This window comes from Epinephelus lanceolatus, chromosome 3, assembly GCF_041903045.1.
Source record: "Epinephelus lanceolatus isolate andai-2023 chromosome 3, ASM4190304v1, whole genome shotgun sequence".
Classification (NCBI taxonomy): Eukaryota; Metazoa; Chordata; class Actinopteri; order Perciformes; family Serranidae; genus Epinephelus; species Epinephelus lanceolatus.
In genome coordinates this window covers 10,693,043-10,712,833 of record NC_135736.1, presented here as the reverse complement: position 1 = coordinate 10,712,833, position 19,791 = coordinate 10,693,043, and the positions used below count along the sequence as shown (strand labels likewise).

General features: G+C 41.0%; 1 protein-coding gene across 1 annotated transcript; it reads right to left on the bottom strand.

Annotated features, from left to right (window-relative positions):
• Positions 1-4,001: 4,001 nt before the first annotated feature.
• LOC117255739 (uncharacterized) lies at positions 4,002-18,217 on the bottom strand. Its single transcript, XM_033624892.2, has 12 exons — positions 17,881-18,217; positions 14,988-15,130; positions 13,367-13,428; positions 13,135-13,248; positions 12,926-13,024; positions 12,708-12,823; positions 8,302-8,433; positions 7,986-8,131; positions 7,812-7,873; positions 7,557-7,670; positions 5,704-5,802; positions 4,002-4,268 (listed from the first exon to the last, which is right to left on the bottom strand). Exons 1-12 carry the CDS (start codon positions 18,136-18,138, stop codon positions 4,090-4,092), a joined length of 1,524 nt encoding a protein of 507 aa, XP_033480783.2. The 5' UTR covers positions 18,139-18,217; the 3' UTR covers positions 4,002-4,089.
• Positions 18,218-19,791: the final 1,574 nt, after the last annotated feature.

The window sequence follows — 19,791 nt, the reverse complement described above, 5'->3', positions numbered from 1 at the left end:
TCCTTTTTTGAAACTAACTGAGACATTTTTTAGGAAATAGTCTGATCCACCTACACTTTTGGTAATCTGCTCAGCTAATTTTAGAAGATTGGCCATCGTTCCATCAACGGAAAAGCATGTTGGATCTGTAGAGTAAGTCTCTGGGCAAACATCTATAAGACATGGACAGTGTGAATGCATTCAATCAATCTTATAGTAGATGTTGTGGAGATCATTTCTAACATAATTCTGCATACTTACCACAGTTCAGCTTCTATATGATTTAAGGTACAAAATACTGCAGGCATATCCATACCTCCTTACTGTTTCAGGCTAAAAGGTTGTTGAAGATTAAGACACTCTGCCTGAAAAATATGAAAAAAATATGAATAACTGAATTTCACAGTATATCATTTAAATTGTTCAGATATCCCACATTTAAATTTAACACCACCTGAGCATGGAGATATGTGTGGCATTCACACACATAGGGCTACTGGCTACGTGTGAGAGTGAATATGCAGAGGTCTTTTAAATTGTTAAGTTTTAGTAACAAAAGAAATGTGTATTGGAGGTGCTGAGCATATGACTGGATAAATGAGACTTGGATTGTACTGCAGGAGTTGTGTCACAGTTTATAAATGTTTTGATATTTTTTTGTTATCATTAAACGCAGTCCCCCTTGTTTTCTCAGTTGATGAAGAATTTTGGGATTCTTTATTCACCTTGCATCATGCAAGAAGTTTGATTTATGAATTCAATGTAACACGATGTGAGTAATTGATATATGATCATTTACGGGGTTAAGTTTTCCTTTAAGCACTTAATACACACTTTTTTTCGTAGCTCAAGTTGGAACATTTTCTATTACACTTTGCATCAATTCGCATCTAATCGTGTCTTCCTGTTGACTTCGTATGTGATAGTTCTGCCTCTTGACTCGTTTATGTCTCAACAGACATCACCAAAGCTATTTTAACATAATCTTGGTAACACTTTATTGTAACCTGCCAATTAGTATTTACAAACAGAATATTAACAATATATTAATTATTCATAACACCCTGTAGCACATTCTAATGTTGTTTTTAAGCAGCTATACATTTCTGTGTTTACAATGAGGAGTTCATAATGGTTTATGAATACTTAATAACATTAGTTTTGAAAACTGCCACACAAATGAACATTAACTTACTCAGGAAGAGAAGAGCCATTAGTGCCCCTGCTGCACGCATGTGTTTTTGCCTGCAGGGGCACTAATGGGTCACACACACACACAGTGCTGTTGCAATGCTAGAAGCAAAGTTTGAACATAGTATGCCAGACAAAATATTTGCACAGCATTTTCAATAATAAATTACCGTACTCACCTAGCTGGTCGGTTTGATTCAGGTTCATGCTGGCTGCGGCTGTATCAAGGACGCTAAAGCTTTCACTCACAGAAATCAACATTAAATTTACAAAATTCAATCCCCTGTATTCAAACCTAAATGATATTATCAGGGTCATCACTTTGCTCAGTCTAATAATTTGGATTTCCCCAATGTGCCTCAAAGACAAGTGGCAATCTGTGAGGCTGAAAAATGAAGCCAAAGCAGAAGTGCCAAAAACTGCAGTTCCTTGAATGGTCACTCGAGGCTTCAAAAGCCAGTCAGTCCTTATTAGTCTCGCTCACCAGACGAAGAAAAGAAAGGTCTGGCTGCGCCGACTCTCACTTTAAGATTGGAGAAAAAAACGCCCTGGCTGTTTTTATTTCTTTCAACCAATCACAATCATTCTTGGCAGTGCCACAGCAACGGTGCACTTGAAAACTGCTACACACCCGGAGGTGGTAGGGCGGGACTTCAGCGGGTGGCTTGTTGCGCCCAATGAGAGGCTGATCTATGCAGCGACCTTCTGCCCACTCAGACTAGTCCTTATAGACCCTGCAGTAGAAATAAACATATTTACGGCCTAGAGCAAAAAACGATTTTGGCTTACATAGATAATTTCAACAATCATGACAACTGTGCGGGGTGAATTTTTTTATAACTCACCTGTTTACATTTTATTAAGGCTTAAAGTTACACATAATCAGTGGTTTGTCGCTTTGAGTGACAGAATGCTCTCAGTCAGATCCACCTTTCACTCCTCTACAGCTCTACCCTCTTGTCCAAATATGCTCACTTCTGCATCCAAAAAAACAAAACCAGATGGCAACGGCCAAAAATGCCAAATTTGAGGCCTCAAAATGGGAGTCCACAAACCAGTGGGTGATGTCACAGTGACTACAGCCAACATTTTATATAATCTATGCTCAAAGATCAGGGTTTAAATCTATTGTTGGCACCTGCTTTCCTACAGCAGCTTATTGTTGCCATCATGACAAAAAGTTTGGAGATATAACCATAAGCATATAGCCTCATAAGCTATAGCTGGTTATATGAGGGGGCAGAGGGGGTGGCCAATCTTAGACCCAAGGCATCCAAATATGTTGCTTGAACATTGTCCCTGTCATCACTATAATGATGACAGCGACATCCTGATGTGTGTCTGCATGAAACACATCGGGCTTTCAACCAATTCCAATGTAAACCCATCTGTGTCATTATAAGTTATTCAGAGCAATGGACATAGTATACAAACCGCAACTTTGACCCAGGAGACTGGTATTCATTAATTCAGGTTGTCCAGAGCCAGGTTGCAGGGACAGGGCCTCCTACCAGCGGGAGTCGCCCAGGAGGCATCCTGATCAGATGCCCGAACCACCTCAACTGAACCCTTTTGACGTGAAGGAGCAGCAGCTCTACTCTGAGCTCCCTCCAGATGTCCGAGCTCCTTGCCCTATCTCTAAGGCTGAGCCACGGAGAAAAGTCATTTCCACTGCTTGTATCCACTATCTCATTCTTTCAGTCACTACCCAGAGCTCATGACCATAGGTGAGGGTTGGGACATAGATGGACCAGTAAATCAAAAACTTTGCCTTCCGGCTCAGCTCCCTCTTCACCACGACGATCCGGTACAGCGCCAGCATCACTGCAGAAGCAGCACCAAACTGCCGATCCATCTCACACTCCATTTTACCCCTCACTTGTGAACAACACCCCGAGATATTTGAACTCCCTTGCTTGAGGCAGTAACTCTCCCAACCAAGAGGGGGCAATCCATTGGTTTCCGGCAGAGAGCCATGGCCTCAGATTTGGGGTTGCTGACTCTCATCCTGACCGCTTCACAATAGGCTGCAAACCGCCCAATGCCAGCTGACGGTCATGGTGGGATGGAGCCAACAGAACCATATCATCTGTAAAAAGCAGAGATGCAATTCTGAGGTCACCAAACTGGACCCCTTCCTCCCCCTAGCTGTGCCTTGAGATCTTGTCCATGAATATCACAAACAGAATCAGTGACAAGAGACAACCCTGGCGGATGCCAACACCCACTGAAAATGGGTATATGTGTATATATATATGTATATACATACATATATATATATATATATATATATATATATATATATATATCTTTTTTTTCATTGGTTTATATTTCTTCAGTTAAAAACTTTAAACGCATGCTGTCCACCTGAGTGGACATGTGAAAAACTCCTTTAAAAATGCATGTTTTAAAAAATGAACTTCATAATTATTTTTTTCCTGCCTAAAGATGAATAAAACACTGGAGAAAAAAATCTTGACTGATGTTATAATAATTCATGCATGAAAGGGCTAAGGTAACAAAAACTGGCAGATTCCTATTTCAAGATGACTACATTAAAGAAAATATACTCATTATATTATATTATATTCCACTTCTGCCAATATTTCACCCTAAATCCTACACACTGGACCTTTAATACTTTCCTGGTGATGAATTATGCAAATTGAACGGGGGCCCCTTTTGGTAACTGGGAGTTCAATTTCAGAATACAATACAAAGATACGATTTTACCTGTCAGTTACAATACAGAAAAATAGAAGAAATCTAAATGACTTTGTTGATAATTACTCTAAAACAAATAGTAAAAGACAGAAGAACAACAGTCATACTTTGTGATTATTATTTTTATTGGCTGAATTCTCTGCAGACAACATGGCCTCTTCATTATGTGAGCATGTCATCACATTCTTGAAGATGTTAATAGTCGTCTGTTTCAGTAAGGCTACTGGTGATAATATCGGAAAGCATCTGCATTCCACCTTCAGTGTCAGTGATTCTCTCAATCATGCTGAAAATCTGAGGATTTATGCTTTTCATGGCACTGGTTAGATCAGTGGTTTCTGTCCCTGGGGAGGCAGACTCATCTGGGCAAAAACCTATGAGGTAAGCAATTGTGAATTAATAGTATTTATTCCAGGGTAGAAGGATTCATGAATGCACAGCCTTTCGACCATTGTAGCTGCTGAACAGAATAAAGGCAGAGACATAGGGCTCTAGTTTCCCGGCGCAGCGCAGGGTGGCGCAGGGTGCGAACCCCGCGCAGAGCTAGTTTCGAGCAGCGCAACCTGAGGTGCGCTCTGTTTGGTAGTTTGGCAGACCGAGGTGCGCTGAGATGGGTGTGGCAGCGCAGCAGGGGGAGGTGTTGACAGATCCAGCTTGGCGCGGCGACAGTTTCGGCCAAAAGGCTTCGCAGAAGGTGCGCCAAAAGCTCGCCAGCTGAAACCAGGTCTACTGTCAGCGCAGGCGGAGCGCAGCCAGTGTAAGCCGAAGTTTGGCTGACCGGCGGACAGTGCGCACACGTCACCAAAACCTCACAGGCAGGTTTCCAGAATGTCAGGCACATTAATAATAACATAAATACCCACAAAAACACTATTCAGTGCAACTATCTGCAATCAGCACATAAATGTATCTCTCTATCGACTGTCCCGTCACATCTGATGTCAGATCAAAGGGGATTGGCACCGTTTGGTACGTTTGGCACGCATAATGGAATTCCAACCTGATTTGATTAACACAGCTGCAAACTAATGAGTTCACATCCCTCTCAGCCAACCACAAACAGCCACAGCATCAGATAGGGAGTATATATTCAGCATCTGTCATCTTAGAAAAGTCAAAAGAAAAGAAACAGAGTGAGACTGCGAGAGAGAAAGAGAGAGCGCGCATGCGCACAAGAGAAATGCAACATTGATTTACAATTGTGGTGACCTCCTCCCAGGCTACCTTTGCATCATCAGCCCGTGGAGGTCTGCTCGCAGTTCCGTATATTCGGACACTGTGAGCTTGGACCTCCCGGACCAAGACATCAGTTTCCTCCTGGGAGAAGTTTGGCCGTCTGACGCCGCCGCTCTCTTCTGCCATGGCGAATTGAGTAAACTCTCATTACGCCTTCGTGCAGCGCATTTAAGGGCGAGGAGAGGGGCTCATTTGATTGGTGTGATGTGTGTAAAACCCACTCCACGCCTTCTCTCATCCCTCTTTCCGACTTGCGCCGGTAGGAGGGACGGAGGTGGGATAGAGGAGTAGCTGTGCCAGGGCGCAGGGCGTGTCAAACTTGCAAAATCCGCCTGGCCACACCCAGTTGGCAAAGCGCAGGTGCGCTGCGCCTCTGCCGCACCCAGTCTGCAAAACTAGAGCCCATAGACTTTAACTCACAGCTCAGAGGATAAAACATTAAGCATTCAACATTTCTTCATAAAAAAAAGTGAAAACTGAGCATATTCACAACCTCAGGGGACATACTGCTGAATAACATATGTAGCTTTGGTTTTACGGCCTTGCAGCTTGATTATGTGTGAATGTTCATACCTTTTTCTGAGTCCAGGACAGCAGGTGCTGGTAAGTTCAGACACTCGACCTGCTTTTTAAAGTCAGCCAGCTCAGCAGCAGTCACACTTTTTCTCCTGCCTGAGAAACAAACAGGTGTATGCAAAGGAGCTATACAGTGCTCTGGGTGTACGCAGGGTCAGTCAAGTAACTTCAGAGATTTAAACACAAGAAAATGGACTCAATGTTATTTTATTCAATATATAATGAAATCAAATATTTTAAGATACGTATAAATAATGTATACTTTGTAAATTAAAAAATAATATAATTTTACATAGCATAAAGCACTGTTGTGTCTAAGCACAGCATTACAGACCTGCTGGCATGGCTGTATACTGTTGGTCTTGTTTTCCTATTAACCCTGCATTAATGTGGTGTTGGCATAATCTCCAATTGCTCACTGGGAAAATTCAAACGAACACTGAAGTCTGAAGCCGGACTCGAAAATTCAGCAAACATTTTGGAATACAGTACCTAAGTACCCAAAACTGCAGTTCCTCTAATGGCCACGAGGCTGGCTCCAAGAGTGAGTCACTCCCCATAGACCCCCATGTTAAAATGTCCAACTTTACAGCAGAAGTAAACATGTTTACAGCCTGGTACAAAAACAGTTACCGTCTTGATGGCTAACTTGAACATTTATGACAACTGTGCGACAGGTGAATCTTTATATAACTCACCCGTTTCCATTTTATTAAAGCTTTGCATAATTTAGGGCAGGCTGCTTTGAGTAACAGGCTGTCTGCGAGGCTTCACCATAGTCTGTGAGTCAGATCCATTCTTTGCTTCTCTACAGCTGCAACCTCTTGTCCAAATATTGTCACCTCTGGCTACCCAAGATGGTAACAGCCAAAAGGCTTTAAAACGGGAGTCCACAAACCAGTGGGTGATGTCACAGTGGCTGCCTCCATTATTTTTATACAGTCTATGGGTGTAACATGACACAACATAATTATGTGATGTATCTATGTAGCATACTTAACATTACATTAAAATAAGTCAACAATGACTTTTGTTTTCACACAGAACACAAACAGTGGTCTCCTGGGGGAAAGTCCTGTGTTTGTCTGTCCCGTCCACCACCTCCATACATGGACTTTCTTGCTTTTTATACCACGACCATTGCTTAGAGCATCAAATATTGTCACATAAATGTAGTGGAGTAAAAAGTACAACTATAGTAAAATAAGAATAAAGTACCATAAAATAGAAATATTCAAGTACAATACAGTGCAGGACACACTGCAAAGACTAGGGTGACAGATGCTAACCGACGGCTGACTGTCGGCTTGATGTGTCAGGGCCTTAAAAGACTTGTGGAGAGATTTTGTAGCTTAATATCTAAGGTTGAATTAGGCCACCATTGTTTAATGACATTATTGTACTTACAGGAGTTCTTGCATCAGTGTGATTAAATATCTTGATTTGTTATTTATTTAATTCACTGGATTATAAAATGTCTGCTTGTTTTATCTAAATAATCTCAACCGAGTTTCCAGAAAACGTTTTGTATCATAATACTGTGATACAGACAGTTCCAGTAATTGATTATGACTGGCTGAGCTCAGTTCAAAACCACTGTGAAACATTCTGTAAACACACAGTTGTGACTGCATTTCAATTACAGTATTACTCCATGTCGTGCCTAACAACACCCCTTAGCTGTTCTAAAATCATTGTGAACCACAGTCTCTTTCGGCCGATTGCTTTAGTGTAAACACTGATCTCAGTGCTGGTCCATTTCAACGAGAACATCTTGTGAATTCTTTTGACTGTAAAAGTGATGACATTTCTTCTACATTTATTTTTTCAGTTTGTATGTCAAGTCTTACTCAGAAGCTGGAGACCTCTGTATGTATTTGCATCAAGGGTGTACTTCGAGTAGAGAACAAGGCAGTCAGGGCACCTCGTATTCAGCATGACCTCAGAAGCAACGTAAGGTTCCACTGGTGATACACACATACATGAACACACATCAACACAAACACAGTGTGCTGTTGCAATGTTGGACACAAAGTCTAAATTTGTTTGTGCAGGTACAAGGTCAGTCACATGTTTGCACAGCATGTTTAATTAACACTACTCACCCATAGAGAGAGTGCTGTTTGCCAAGGTCATCTTAACGGTGACAGTGAAGCAGCGGCCTAATCTGTCATATGAAGACATTTTCAACACTTAGAAGTTGGAAAGAACATCACTGGACAATCTGTACACCACTTATGCTTCAAAATAACCCAAATTGAATTCAGACTTGAAATTACACTTTTTGATACTGTTGAACAGTGATGGCATCACTCTCGTTAGCAGCTGTGATTTTGCTCCAAACAGTCTCCACGAACATCTTCGTCAGGATTTTGGATGCTGGCAAGTTTGTGCTTTCTGCTATGGCCATCCACTTCCCAAGCAGCTGAAACAGACGGTGCCCCCCTCAGTTACATGACATGAGAAATAGGTGGTGCATGTTTTTGTTATTTTCATAATTTATTATTTTTTTGCTCAATGAAACAAAAAAGATCCAGCATTCACAAAGAGAGATTGTGAGAGACAGGTGTTGAGTGAGATTAGAGGGTGTCTTACCTGCTCTGTTCCACTGATTTCAGTAGTCTGGATCAGACTCTCACAGCTGCTCACAGGAGCTGACTGCCCAATGGACATAAGACTGAGCACAGCCACAGCGACATAAATGAACTTCATCATAGCTCGCCACGTCTATTTACACAGAGATCCTAAATCGGTGTGTCTTTCCCTATTGCATTGATGGTTAACTTTAAGTGGACTGTGTCTGCTTCAAAGTAAAAATAGTGCATTCATGTGCAGAAGCCTATTCCATCTGCAGTTCTGAGCTGTTTACACGAGTTGAAATCTGGTTGATAGGTCGATAAAGTTAATAATTTATAGGTGTCTATTCAAACAGCCAAATAAGGTCTCCAAAACTGGAGAAATGCCAGAAGTGTTGATGTCAGGTGCCTACTCTAAAATAACCCCAAAATGTAGTATGTACAGGAACAAAGGTTCAGAGAATAACAAATATTGAGAAATTAACAGGGATTAAATTTTGAAGGAAGTCCAATTGCATTGTTGTTCATAATAATTTAGGCAGTGTCTTTATTTAGGATCACTGTGGCCTAAGGGTAGAAGCTCTCCCTGAGCCCCTCATTGCTGGCCTGGTGTAACCGGTACCTTCTTCCTGATCTCAACAGGGAGAAAAAAAGCTGTTATCCAGGTGGTTGGAATCCTCTGGGATTCTCCTGACCTTATTTTTGCAGCGCCTGGTGTAAATATGCTTTATGAAGGGTAGAGCAGGGGGCTCAGCTGAATGAACCACTCTTTGCAGGGCCTTGCGGTCCTGTTTGGTGCTGTTTTCATATCAGTATTTAGGGTGATACCCACAATTTCTTCAGGCATCTGAGGTAAAACTGATAGAAACTGATTTGGCTTAGGGGTCAGTATTTATTTATTACCATCTAACACCATGAATGTTCCTTCCCAGGGTCTTTTGCTTGACCTGGTTAAAGTTTGATGTATATTTCCTCAACTGAAAATGCTGAATCTCACGTGATTTCATATGTAAAATGTCAGCATGTACAAAGGATCACGACCAAAAAGATATGATGCACAAGGCAACCATATGATAAAGAACATACATTTATAACAAATATATAAATCTAGTGGGAGATTCAAATCATCAGTCAGAGATCCTTTGGTCGACTGAGATTGCCTCAAGTTGAGCAGTCTTGGTTTTTTCTGTCTTGTGTTGTGCAGTGTACCTCTGGGGATGATTTGATCCCCATATTTTGCTGCAGAGTGAGAGCTTGCGACTTTCACACTACTCTTTAGTACAGACAGCTGCAGACACATGCAGCGTCCCTGAGGAGGGGAAACTCTGCACCATGAGGTAGCATTATCTTCTCTCTCCTGCTTAGAAGTGGTGAATTTACAGCTCATAGCAGCTTAATACGACACAGTGTCTGTTTTTTGTTCGATATCTTGTGTCATCAAAAAATGTTGCACATTTCTGATCATGACAGCCCAATTAGCTTGTTTACTATGTAATGTGAATACCGCTGTCACACTGAACGTCCTGCTGAGCCTCGTTCAAACTTTAAAAACTCCTCATGGAAAAAAGAGTAATCATCGAATAGTCGTACTGAACAGCCAAATCTGATTTGATAGAGACAGTTCTGAGTTGGGTACAAATCTATACAGTATATGCAAAGTCTGACACAGTGATCAAATGAGAAAGCTTAAATAAAATGTTAAAGTGTAATTGCCCAAGAAAAGAACAAAATTTCTGGTGCTAGTACCGGCTGAGGGTGGGTGTGAATTAAATGCAGAGATGGGGACTCGAGTCATTGTGACTTGGACTCAAGTCGACTCGAGTCGCTGTTTTGATGACTTGTGACTTAAAAGAAAAAAATAAAAGACTTGAGACTTGACTCGGACTTGGAAGTTAAAGACTCGGGACTTGACTTGACTTGAGACATGATGACTTGAATGACTCGAGTGTTATTCACATCATGTTTTCAGTTAGAATATAAAATTAATAAATTAATTTAAAAAATAATGTTGATTACCCGGTAGGAGCACATGCTGAGAATGGCGTTGTCATGATTGGATCACTACCCTGTCAATCAGTCATGCCCTTTCTACTTACCTTACGTGTTTATTGGAGAAACAGGCCCTCTTATATCAGATAGGCATCAACATGTCAGTGGGAGGGGTACCGAGTGTCATCGTCTTCGGCTTTCAGAATTACCATTATTACGGCAAAAGACGAACAGCACAGTGCAAGACATGCGGCATAAACATCTTGGACAGCCAGGAGACAACTTCAAACTTTGTTCGTCATTTGAAGAGCCATTCTGCCCAGTAAGTGCTTGTCAATTAGCTAATATTATCTGGTTAGTCGGTAGTTAGCTAACGTTAGCTTGATACGATACGGGGGTGGGGTGGCAGTGTGGGTTGTTTTGGTAGAACTTGTTTTTTAATTTATTTGCTAACATTAACCCCAGAAAACGTGAGCGAACATTCCGACCGGTTCATCACAAGACCGGCTGTACATTTTATGACCAAGCAAACATGAGCTAAATGGGTGATTTTGGCCGCTGCCGTGGTTAGTGAGTGTGTGTGTGTGTGTGTGTGTGTGTGTGTGTGCGCGCGCACGCATGTGGGTCGTCCCTGCAAAGTAAACATTGCAGCGATGAAGTCAACAACAGCTTGACAACTGTGTAAGTCTTGCCATGGCGGCAACTGGCTAATTGAGACTCCATGCTGCACTCTTTTTTTCTTTACCAAAAATCAGCTGTTTCATTTCAGGAAGCCATAAGAATCAGTCAATTTGAGGTGGAGTGGGCAGAATCTGGACCCAGGCAACATGATTTTAAGAAAGAGATACCGCTGTTGAGAATTTCAATTTTGTTTTTTTGTTTTTTTGGGACTTTGAGCAAGTCGAGTGCCATCTGGTTCCTTTACATTTAAAAGAGGGCCGACATCTGTACGGGCGATATCTCCAACACCCTGCAAGTCACACCAAAACAATCTAGACTGTTAAATAGCACTACAGGTAAGAGGGAAAATATGAAGCCTATTTTTGATTTTGGGGTTAACTGCCCCTTTAAGTAGTCTTTTAGTATTCTGCTGCAGTTTTTTTGTTTTTGTGGCGTACACGGCTTTCGACGACAGCTGCTAATGGGCCCCAACTGCAGTTTTTCTTACACTGAAAGTTTCAAACAGCTGTGTGTGACTCTCTGATCAATTGGCATCTATGACAGCTGGCCTTATGCTTGTCTTTTGGGGGGCAGTTCCTGTGGTCAGAGGGTCTGAGGACTTTTCTCCTATGTTCGTCCAGTGCTGGTTGCTTGTTGCAAGACCAATATGATATGCTCCTCTACCCTAGTTGTCCTAGAACATACGTAGCCAAATGCAGTGTTACAGTAAAATACAATAAGGATGCTCCAACTACTACCACTAATTATAATAATAACAAGTCCATACCCATTGAGTACAGCATACCATACCATGACTTAGTCATACCAAAAATTAGAAAAACAAACATTCAGCCACAGGGGGAGCCACAGTGATCGGTCGCATTTTAGTCATTTTTAAGCATTTTTTGTGTTGTTATAGCGCCACCCAGTTGCCAATTAGAGTTCAATTTCTCCAGTCACCTTGAGGCGTCCTGTTCTACATATCTATGTCCAAGTTTAGTAAAAGTCGATATGGCGGTTAGGCCTAGATAAGAAATTAGCTCTCTAGCGCCCCCATTTTGTTTGATGGGGTCAATAATGGAGGGGTCCCCTCAGATTATGTGTGGTCATATGCCTACAAAGTTGCGTGGTGATCGGTGAAACCCTTGAGATGTTATACACCTTTATGTGATGAGCCACGCCCTCCACAATATGCATTGCCTTATAGAAGCTCAGTTTTAGTAAGTTTTCCAACTTTTGCCAAGAGGGAACTTTAGATATTGGTCCCTAGATTATGTTCACAGAGTTTCATGCAGATTGGTCAAACTTCCTAGGAAGAGATCAATTTTAAGTGTTTTTCAAAAAATTCAAAATGATGGAAAATCTATATAACCGGAAGTTATGGGTTCTTCAGGCAAATTTGTTCCTCATGAGGAGAGGCATCTCTGTGCAAAGTTTCATGTCTCTACGACATATGGGGCATGAGATATGCCCATTCAAAGTTTGCAATTTCAATCGGTTGCTATAGCGCCCCCCTTTGGCCAATTGATGCCATATATTTCCTCCCATGACCCTCTACCACTGTGCCAAATTTCACATGGATTGACCAGGTCAGTGAGGAGAAAAACATGGAACAGACACACAGACAGACAGAATTTTCATCATTATATAGTAAGATAAAACAGGGAAGTTCCTCCATCATAATTTTTTTTAACATTTTCTCAATTTATTATGTATTTCAGGGGGAAACAATCCATGCTTTCTGATACAAAATGAGAAATCTATTAATCAGTTCACAAACATATCAACAAAAGCATCCAGGAGTCTTGCGACTCGATGTGCCATCTTGGCCTCTAAAAAGAAGTTGAAGGTGCCGATCCCCTCTGCTGGTGAGCTGTCTTCTGGGCAGAGTTCTGTGTACATACACATTAAATATAAGTCACAAAACAAACTGCTCTGTATGGCATTATAGAGGCACAGTATGTGGAGATACTGTAAATACTTGAAATCCTCACCTGAATTTGTGTCTGTCATTATGGGCGATGGCATTTGGAGACACTCTGCTTGTTTCTTGAACATCTCCACATCAGCAGGTGAGACACTCTGTCTCCTGCCTGGAAATAAAAGAGTCAGAAACATTTAATCAGAAACATAGTCATGTGCTTTACTGTGTTACATAAGGGCCACTTCAGTGTTTTAGGACTGGTAAGTGAGTGTTACTTACTAAAAAGCAAAAGAGTTGTGAATGTCTCTTTGCCAGAGATAATTTCTTCATAGACAACCAGGCAGTCGGAGCAGTCAGTCTTCAGATAGACTTCCTTGAGGTAAAAAGGTTGCTCTGTGAAAAAAATACACACAGACACACACTCACAAACAGGATATCGTAGGAAATTATGCAAGTGTGTGAATGCAGGTTTGCATTCATCTCCGATACATTGTGGCTCCTCTTCACTCACCAATTATTATTGTGCTGTTTTCAAAGGTCACATTATATGTAAGGCTGGAACATTTGCCATATCTGTAAAGAAAAAAATGAAGGCTGCATCAGAACATAATATAATGACAGATTCTTTAGTAAGCCAGCAGAATGAAACAACTATACATAAACTACTGCACCCCATGTGTTAAATTTGACGTAATTAAAGCTCCTGTAATCAATATTTTTATATTACAATGGATCAAATGACTTTAAGTATGTGAATGGTGCCGCTTGTAGTGATGAACCCACAGAGTATTATCACCCTAGAGTTTCCCTGTGGATGTGTAAATATGCAACTGTTTGCTTACAAGTTCTCCATTGCAACTTGATAAGCTGACACGATGTTAAAGTTATGTTTACAGCTTGTTTGCACTGCCCCCAAGTGACCAAAAATCACTTCATGCAGGTTTATATATATTTACATTTATTGTAAATTTTACTGAGAGATTAATAGTAAATGTGATGTTGACATCACATCAAAGTATTACATTTTTTGGACAGGGACACCATCTTTTAAGGATTGCACTGTGTTACCTGTGCCTGCTAATTGTTGATTAGCCTATTAAAGGTAAATAAGTAGCCTAGACCTTGGAGTGGAAACAAAAAGTTTTTCATCTTCCCCCAGCATTTCCAAGTGGTATTATTGTTAAACAGATCGCTTTCTGTTTTCCTCAGTGCCTAGCAACTACCACAGTCTCCAGAGTTACTTTAATTGTTGTATCACTGTCCACATGGATGGAATACTGAAAGGGCCTGTTGAGCAGAGGCCCAAGGGCCCAAAGTGTCAGTGGGCCCCCTGGCTTCAACTTCAACATGTCACTCAAATTAACATGCACAGACTAGGAAGAGACTCAAAATGACCACAAAAACACCACAAAGAGATGCAAAGGAACTGCAATGAGACACTGAATAACTATAAAAATGGGCAAAACAGCCACAAAGAGACACAAAACAATTACAAAGAGACACAAAACAATTACAAAGTGACACAAAACAACTAAAAACAACAAAATAAAACTTTAAAGAGACAAAAAACAACTACAAAAAGACACAAAACCCCAAGGAGACAAAAAAATGACCCAAAAAAACATAGTCTGTGTGTCTTGCTCCTGTGTAGGAGAGGTGGTCGGCCTTTAAAATATCTGTACCCAGCTTCCCACCTGTCTTATAATCCATCCATTAACGTCCATCATTTTCCCTAGTGGGAATAGTTACTGCAAAGAACTAACATTGCGAGATCTACCGATAGCTCTACCAGGGAAAACAAAAGCGCGACCTTCCTGTTTTGGTTGTGCAGTAGTTGACGCACTTCCTTTGTGCTGTAAATGGATCCTTCATTTTCCCCAGTGTCAGACAGATCTGTATAGTGAAAGTGGGGTTTATAGGCTATATGCTGATGGTGTCATTATTCTAGAGCCATTACACTGTTAAATCCACATTTACTTCATTATGATAAGTCAAAGCAACTTTAATTGAAAACACATTAACTGGAACCTGTGGAGCCCTAATTGGTTGGAGATGACTAATACCTACTCTGCCTAACAGCAGAAACATGTGGCTTCCAGCTGTGTGTTGTGTTAGTGTGGGTGGGGATTTACGTTCTCTGAGCCTGGATGATATTGAGGATGTTGTTCTGGGTGGTTGCAGTGATGTTCAGCCAGACACTACTGAGCAGACGGCCCAGGGAGCGGCTTCCTGGGAGGTCAGAGCTCCCTCCGATGTACACCCACTTTCCTAACATCTGGAGCACACAGACAGATCACAGAATATTAACATTTATCAACCTCTGGGGCCGGGCCCTTCTTGGGGTACACTTGAGAAGTGTATTTGTTTGATATACTACATTAAATATGTTTGAACTATAAAATCAATATCATATTAACATTAACATGCTGCCCTATTAAAATTTGGTAAAGCTTTGTGTTAGATGTCTGTAATTTGAGGTCTGAATAATTTCCTAATATTCAATAAGAAATCTTCTTGAAAGAACAATAATTTTTGTACTCATTATCAGGAGAGTGGAGACAGTGTGTGCTATAGCATAATGTAGCATAAGTCCATTAGTCAGAGCACAACAGGTCAGCTGGTTGTTGTGCAATACAGGAAATTACAGATGCCAATTAATATTGAATGGTAAAGCAATATTTACCCATATATTAATGCCACTTTCTTTAAATGACATTTCTGTTTTCATTATAATTTGTCCCATATTAAATAGTGCACCTGCTGCTAGCTCACCAAGCACCACTGAGATAGCTAATAAGGCTCAGCTGATGAGCACGTTATTAATGTTTACATCGCATGCTGTCATGAGCATGAGCCTCTTGTCCATGAGTAGATGCACGCTTCCTTCTGCGCAGGGATTTGGTTGGTAAGGTGTAGGTCGGTAGCAAGAATAGTTCCTACATGAAACTGCTCACAACAAGGTCTGTGGATTATCTTGAGTAACCAGGGGTCCGTTTCACAAAGCAGGTTTAGTGAAAACTCAGAGTCTGTTAACCCTGAAATGAGGGAAACTGAGTTTTCCATTTCAAAAAGGGAGGTAACTCAAACCAGAGAAAGAGGGGTAACTCTAGCCTGTTTCAGAGAGAGAGGTAACTTAAGCTCTCGGTCAGTTACCGTAGTAACAGACTCTATAAACCTAACCTGGTCGGGACCAGGTTTTTGTCAATGAACCTCGAGTTTCTCTCTGTCTCCGCCCTCTTTCAGAGCCACACACTCCATTTGATTTCCTCATTCATTCAGTCAGCAGGCGAGTTTTGGCGTAGCCTAGTTCTGCCGTCTGTAATTTAAAAAAATCAGAGTCAGTATATTAGAAGTCCATTAGGCACAGTAGGTGGCGACTTTTTTCACTAACATGGCATGTCCTTTTGATAACGATCCTGTGGATGAAGGTGCAGCATTACTGCGCAGAGAATTAAATAGGCCTATTCGTCGGGAGATGGTTATCAGACCGCGCATAGATGTTCTAGCATTTCCACACAATTATCTTTTTGAGCGGTACCGTTTCACGTTACAGTCCATCATCTACATACACAACCTAATCCGTCCTTACATTTGCAACATTACCAATCGTAGACATGCTTTCACATCCAGCAGATATTGTGTGTTGCGCTGCGTTTCTTTGCAAAACGAAGTTTTTTGTACAGTGTCGGAGATGCTGAGCACTTGAGTAAGGCAACTGTATGCAGGGCGGTCAGAAAAGTGTGCTCGTTTTATGGGCATCTGCCTTCTTTCTGTTGGCTGAGTAGAAGTCTGTGTTAGTTTAAATAGGCTTAATTATTTAACAGAACATGATATAGATGAGAAGACATTTATGTGTGTGAAAACAGCATTATGTTGGGGATAAAACAACTGCACAGTCAAACAGCCACTTAATATTTACTTTACAATGTAAAACATGATCAGAATGAGGTACCCCCATGAGATTATGCTGAGCCTTACCTGTTTGAACAATGTTTTTATATTTCATCCTAAACTGCTGCCAAGTGCGCTTCTCTCCCGTGGGATTGCACCTAAATGAAATAAATTAATAGGCTACCATTCAAGCAGTTTTCCCCTGTAATATTATTGTGATTGCAAAGGACTACATTTAAACTTATGCATTCTCCCACGCCGTCTCCCTCTCTTTTGCAGCTGCAGCGATGTTGCACTTCTTTTTGAAAACGTGTGCAAACTCGCCGTATGAGCGCATTAAGATTTATAATTCTAGTGGGGTGAAAAACGCAGCCCTCCTCTTCCCCGTTGCCATGGTGACTCGTCAAATCGGGGCTCCATTGATGCTGGCTTTTTATAGTTGTGGTGCACGCGCTTAACTCCAGGTGAAACTACTCTGAGTTGATTAAACTGATTCAAATCAGCTGTTCTGGAACCGGAAACTCAGAGTTTCCTATCTCAGAGTAGATCAACTAAGAGTTCAGGATTAGACTCAGAGTTTGTTGAACCTGCTTTGTGAAACGGACCCCAGGTCATGATTTATTTTTCTTTCGTTTTATGATTGTATTGTTTTTGGGACTTTGAGCACCACATGCCACGTGCCATCTCGTTCCATTACACTGGAGAGAAGGCAGACATCTCGACAGCCGATATCTCCCACACTCAGCAACTTTCACCAAAACAATCTAAATTAATAAATGCACTACAGGTGAGATATATTGATAATATGTATTTCTGATTTTGGGGTGAACTATCCCTTTAAGGAGCTGTAACCAGAAATTTGTGGGACCCAAAAAGAAGGTCACAGGCCCATAAAGAGCACATAATGTATTATATAAAATTTGGTGTGAAAAGGACAGACGAATTGTGAATTGTCATTCATGTCAGACTTTGGAAAGGCTTAATTTTATTGTGTAAGACAGCAGAGGTTGTTTACTTGTGCAGTATAACTATGTATCAATTTTATCTGAGGAAACCAGAAATGTTCAGTTTAACGCTGGCAAAGAATCTGGTTGAAATTAAACAGATACTCAAGATGCAAAGTAAAGCACTTACGTCGTCATGACTGACAGTTATAGGTTTGACCAGACTGTCACAGCTGCTCAGAGGAGCAGACTGTCCCAGTGAGAGAAGACCCAGCAACACAACAGCAGCAGCAGCACACTTCTTCATCCTGTAGATGGCTCTTATGTTGTTTCTCTCAAGCTTTCCAGCCAAAGCGGTGGTATTTGACGAGATGGGACAAGAATGTGTTGAGCTTTCTGTCTGTGCCTCCCAGTACGTATTCCACACAGCTTTTTTGTCTTCAGGCATACATTTTCACTGCCTGCCACAAACCTTACATCAAGTCTCCCTCCTGGATGCATATATTCACTTCTCTGTGTGCTGATGTAACCAAAGCAAACAGCCCAGGGGCAAGAGAGGGGGAGAGACTTTGACCTGTTGGAAGAACGGATGGAATCTTGATCCAATCACATGAAGCTGTTACATAGGCCTACATTTTGTATGCTAATGTTTTTCTGTGATAACCCCCTCTGATCTGTCACTCATACCCATAAATACATGCAATCTAACAGAAAAATGTTTAAGTTTTTCATTCTATGAACATATTTTCACATTTTCAATCACTGCTCCCCTGTTAATCAAAGCCACTCAATGAACCTTTACTGGCAGTATTTATTTTAATTACTGTGATGAAGGATGTATTCAAAACATTTACTGTAGTAAAGGTAGGACCACCACATAGTGGAGGCAAAAAATTATGATACAAAAATAATTACAAATCAGTTCACAAACATTTCAACAATGGCATCCAGGAGTCTTGCAGCTTTGTGTGATATCTTGGGCTCTAAAAAGGAATTCATGGCGTTGATCCCCTGTGTGGGTGAGCTGCTGTCTGGGCAGAGTTGTGTGTAGATACACATTATAAGTCACAAAACAACTGTACATTTCCTATAACATCAGGAAATTGTGGCTTGATGAGCACATGTATGCAAGAAACATCTTAACATGTCATATGAAGTGGTGAAGAAGATACACCTTACACCACCACCATGAATTTTGCAGTGGCAGGTACTCATCAAATACTTGTTGTTTGAAGCCAAATTCAAAGAGGCGTGATGTTAATGTATTTCATATTGGGATATCCAGTCCTTTTTAAGACTTTAAAATACCCCACTTGGAGTATTACTTTATGTCTCATGTGGTTTCTCCACAAAAAGGTGCAATTACTTCATTCTAAATTGTCAAAACCACAATTCCTGCCTTGTGGTTGTATGCCTCTGCAAACCACTCACGTTGCACTTACAGTTTACAACCATGTCTGTGAAAACATGGATGTTTCACACACATCTTCAACTCAGCAGCACAGAAGATCTAAACAATCAGCACAGTTTCAAGGTGGACACCCAAGATCAGTGACACCAATTAAATATCTACATAAATTTCTCCCCTTCTTCTCCTGAGTTACGGCGTTGAATAATGGCCAGAAGTGTTTTTGCACATTACAATGTCACAGTGACGCTGACCTTTGACCTTTTGGATACATCATCATGTTATCATTAGGTCCTATTAGATATTTGTGTGAAGTTTGAACGTAATTAGTGTATGAATTCTTAAGCTGTGGTCAAGAACATATTTTGAGAGGTTTCAGTGACCTTGACCTTTGACCACCATATTCTAATCAGTTCAATCTTGAGTCCAAATGGACATTTGTGCCAAATTTTGTGAAACTCTCTCTTGAAATATTGCATTTATGAGAATGAGATGGATTGAGGTCACAGTGACCGTGACTTTTGACCATCAAAATTCTGTCAGTTCATCGTTGAGTCCAAATGGACGTTTGTGCCAAATTTGAAGAAATTCCCTTATGGTGTTCTTGAGATATCACATTCACGAGAAGGGAACAAACAGAAGGATGGGCAGACAAATGGAAGCACAGACAGCCCGAAAACATTATACCTCTGG

What these genes read in the sequence shown, in the direction of transcription:
- LOC117255739 (XM_033624892.2), bottom strand. Translation starts at nt 18,138, where the DNA reads ATGCCTGAAGACAAAAAAGCTGTGTGGAATACGTACTGGGAGGCACAG. An exon ending in ATGCTTTTGTTGATATGTTT is followed by an intron (nt 8,434 to 12,707) that starts GTGAACTGATTA and finishes CTGTGTAAATAG; the next exon opens with ACGTGGCGAGCTATGATGAA. An exon ending in TGTCCTGGACTCAGAAAAAG is followed by an intron (nt 4,269 to 5,703) that starts GTATGAACATTC and finishes CTTACCTCATAG; the next exon opens with GTTTTTGCCCAGATGAGTCT.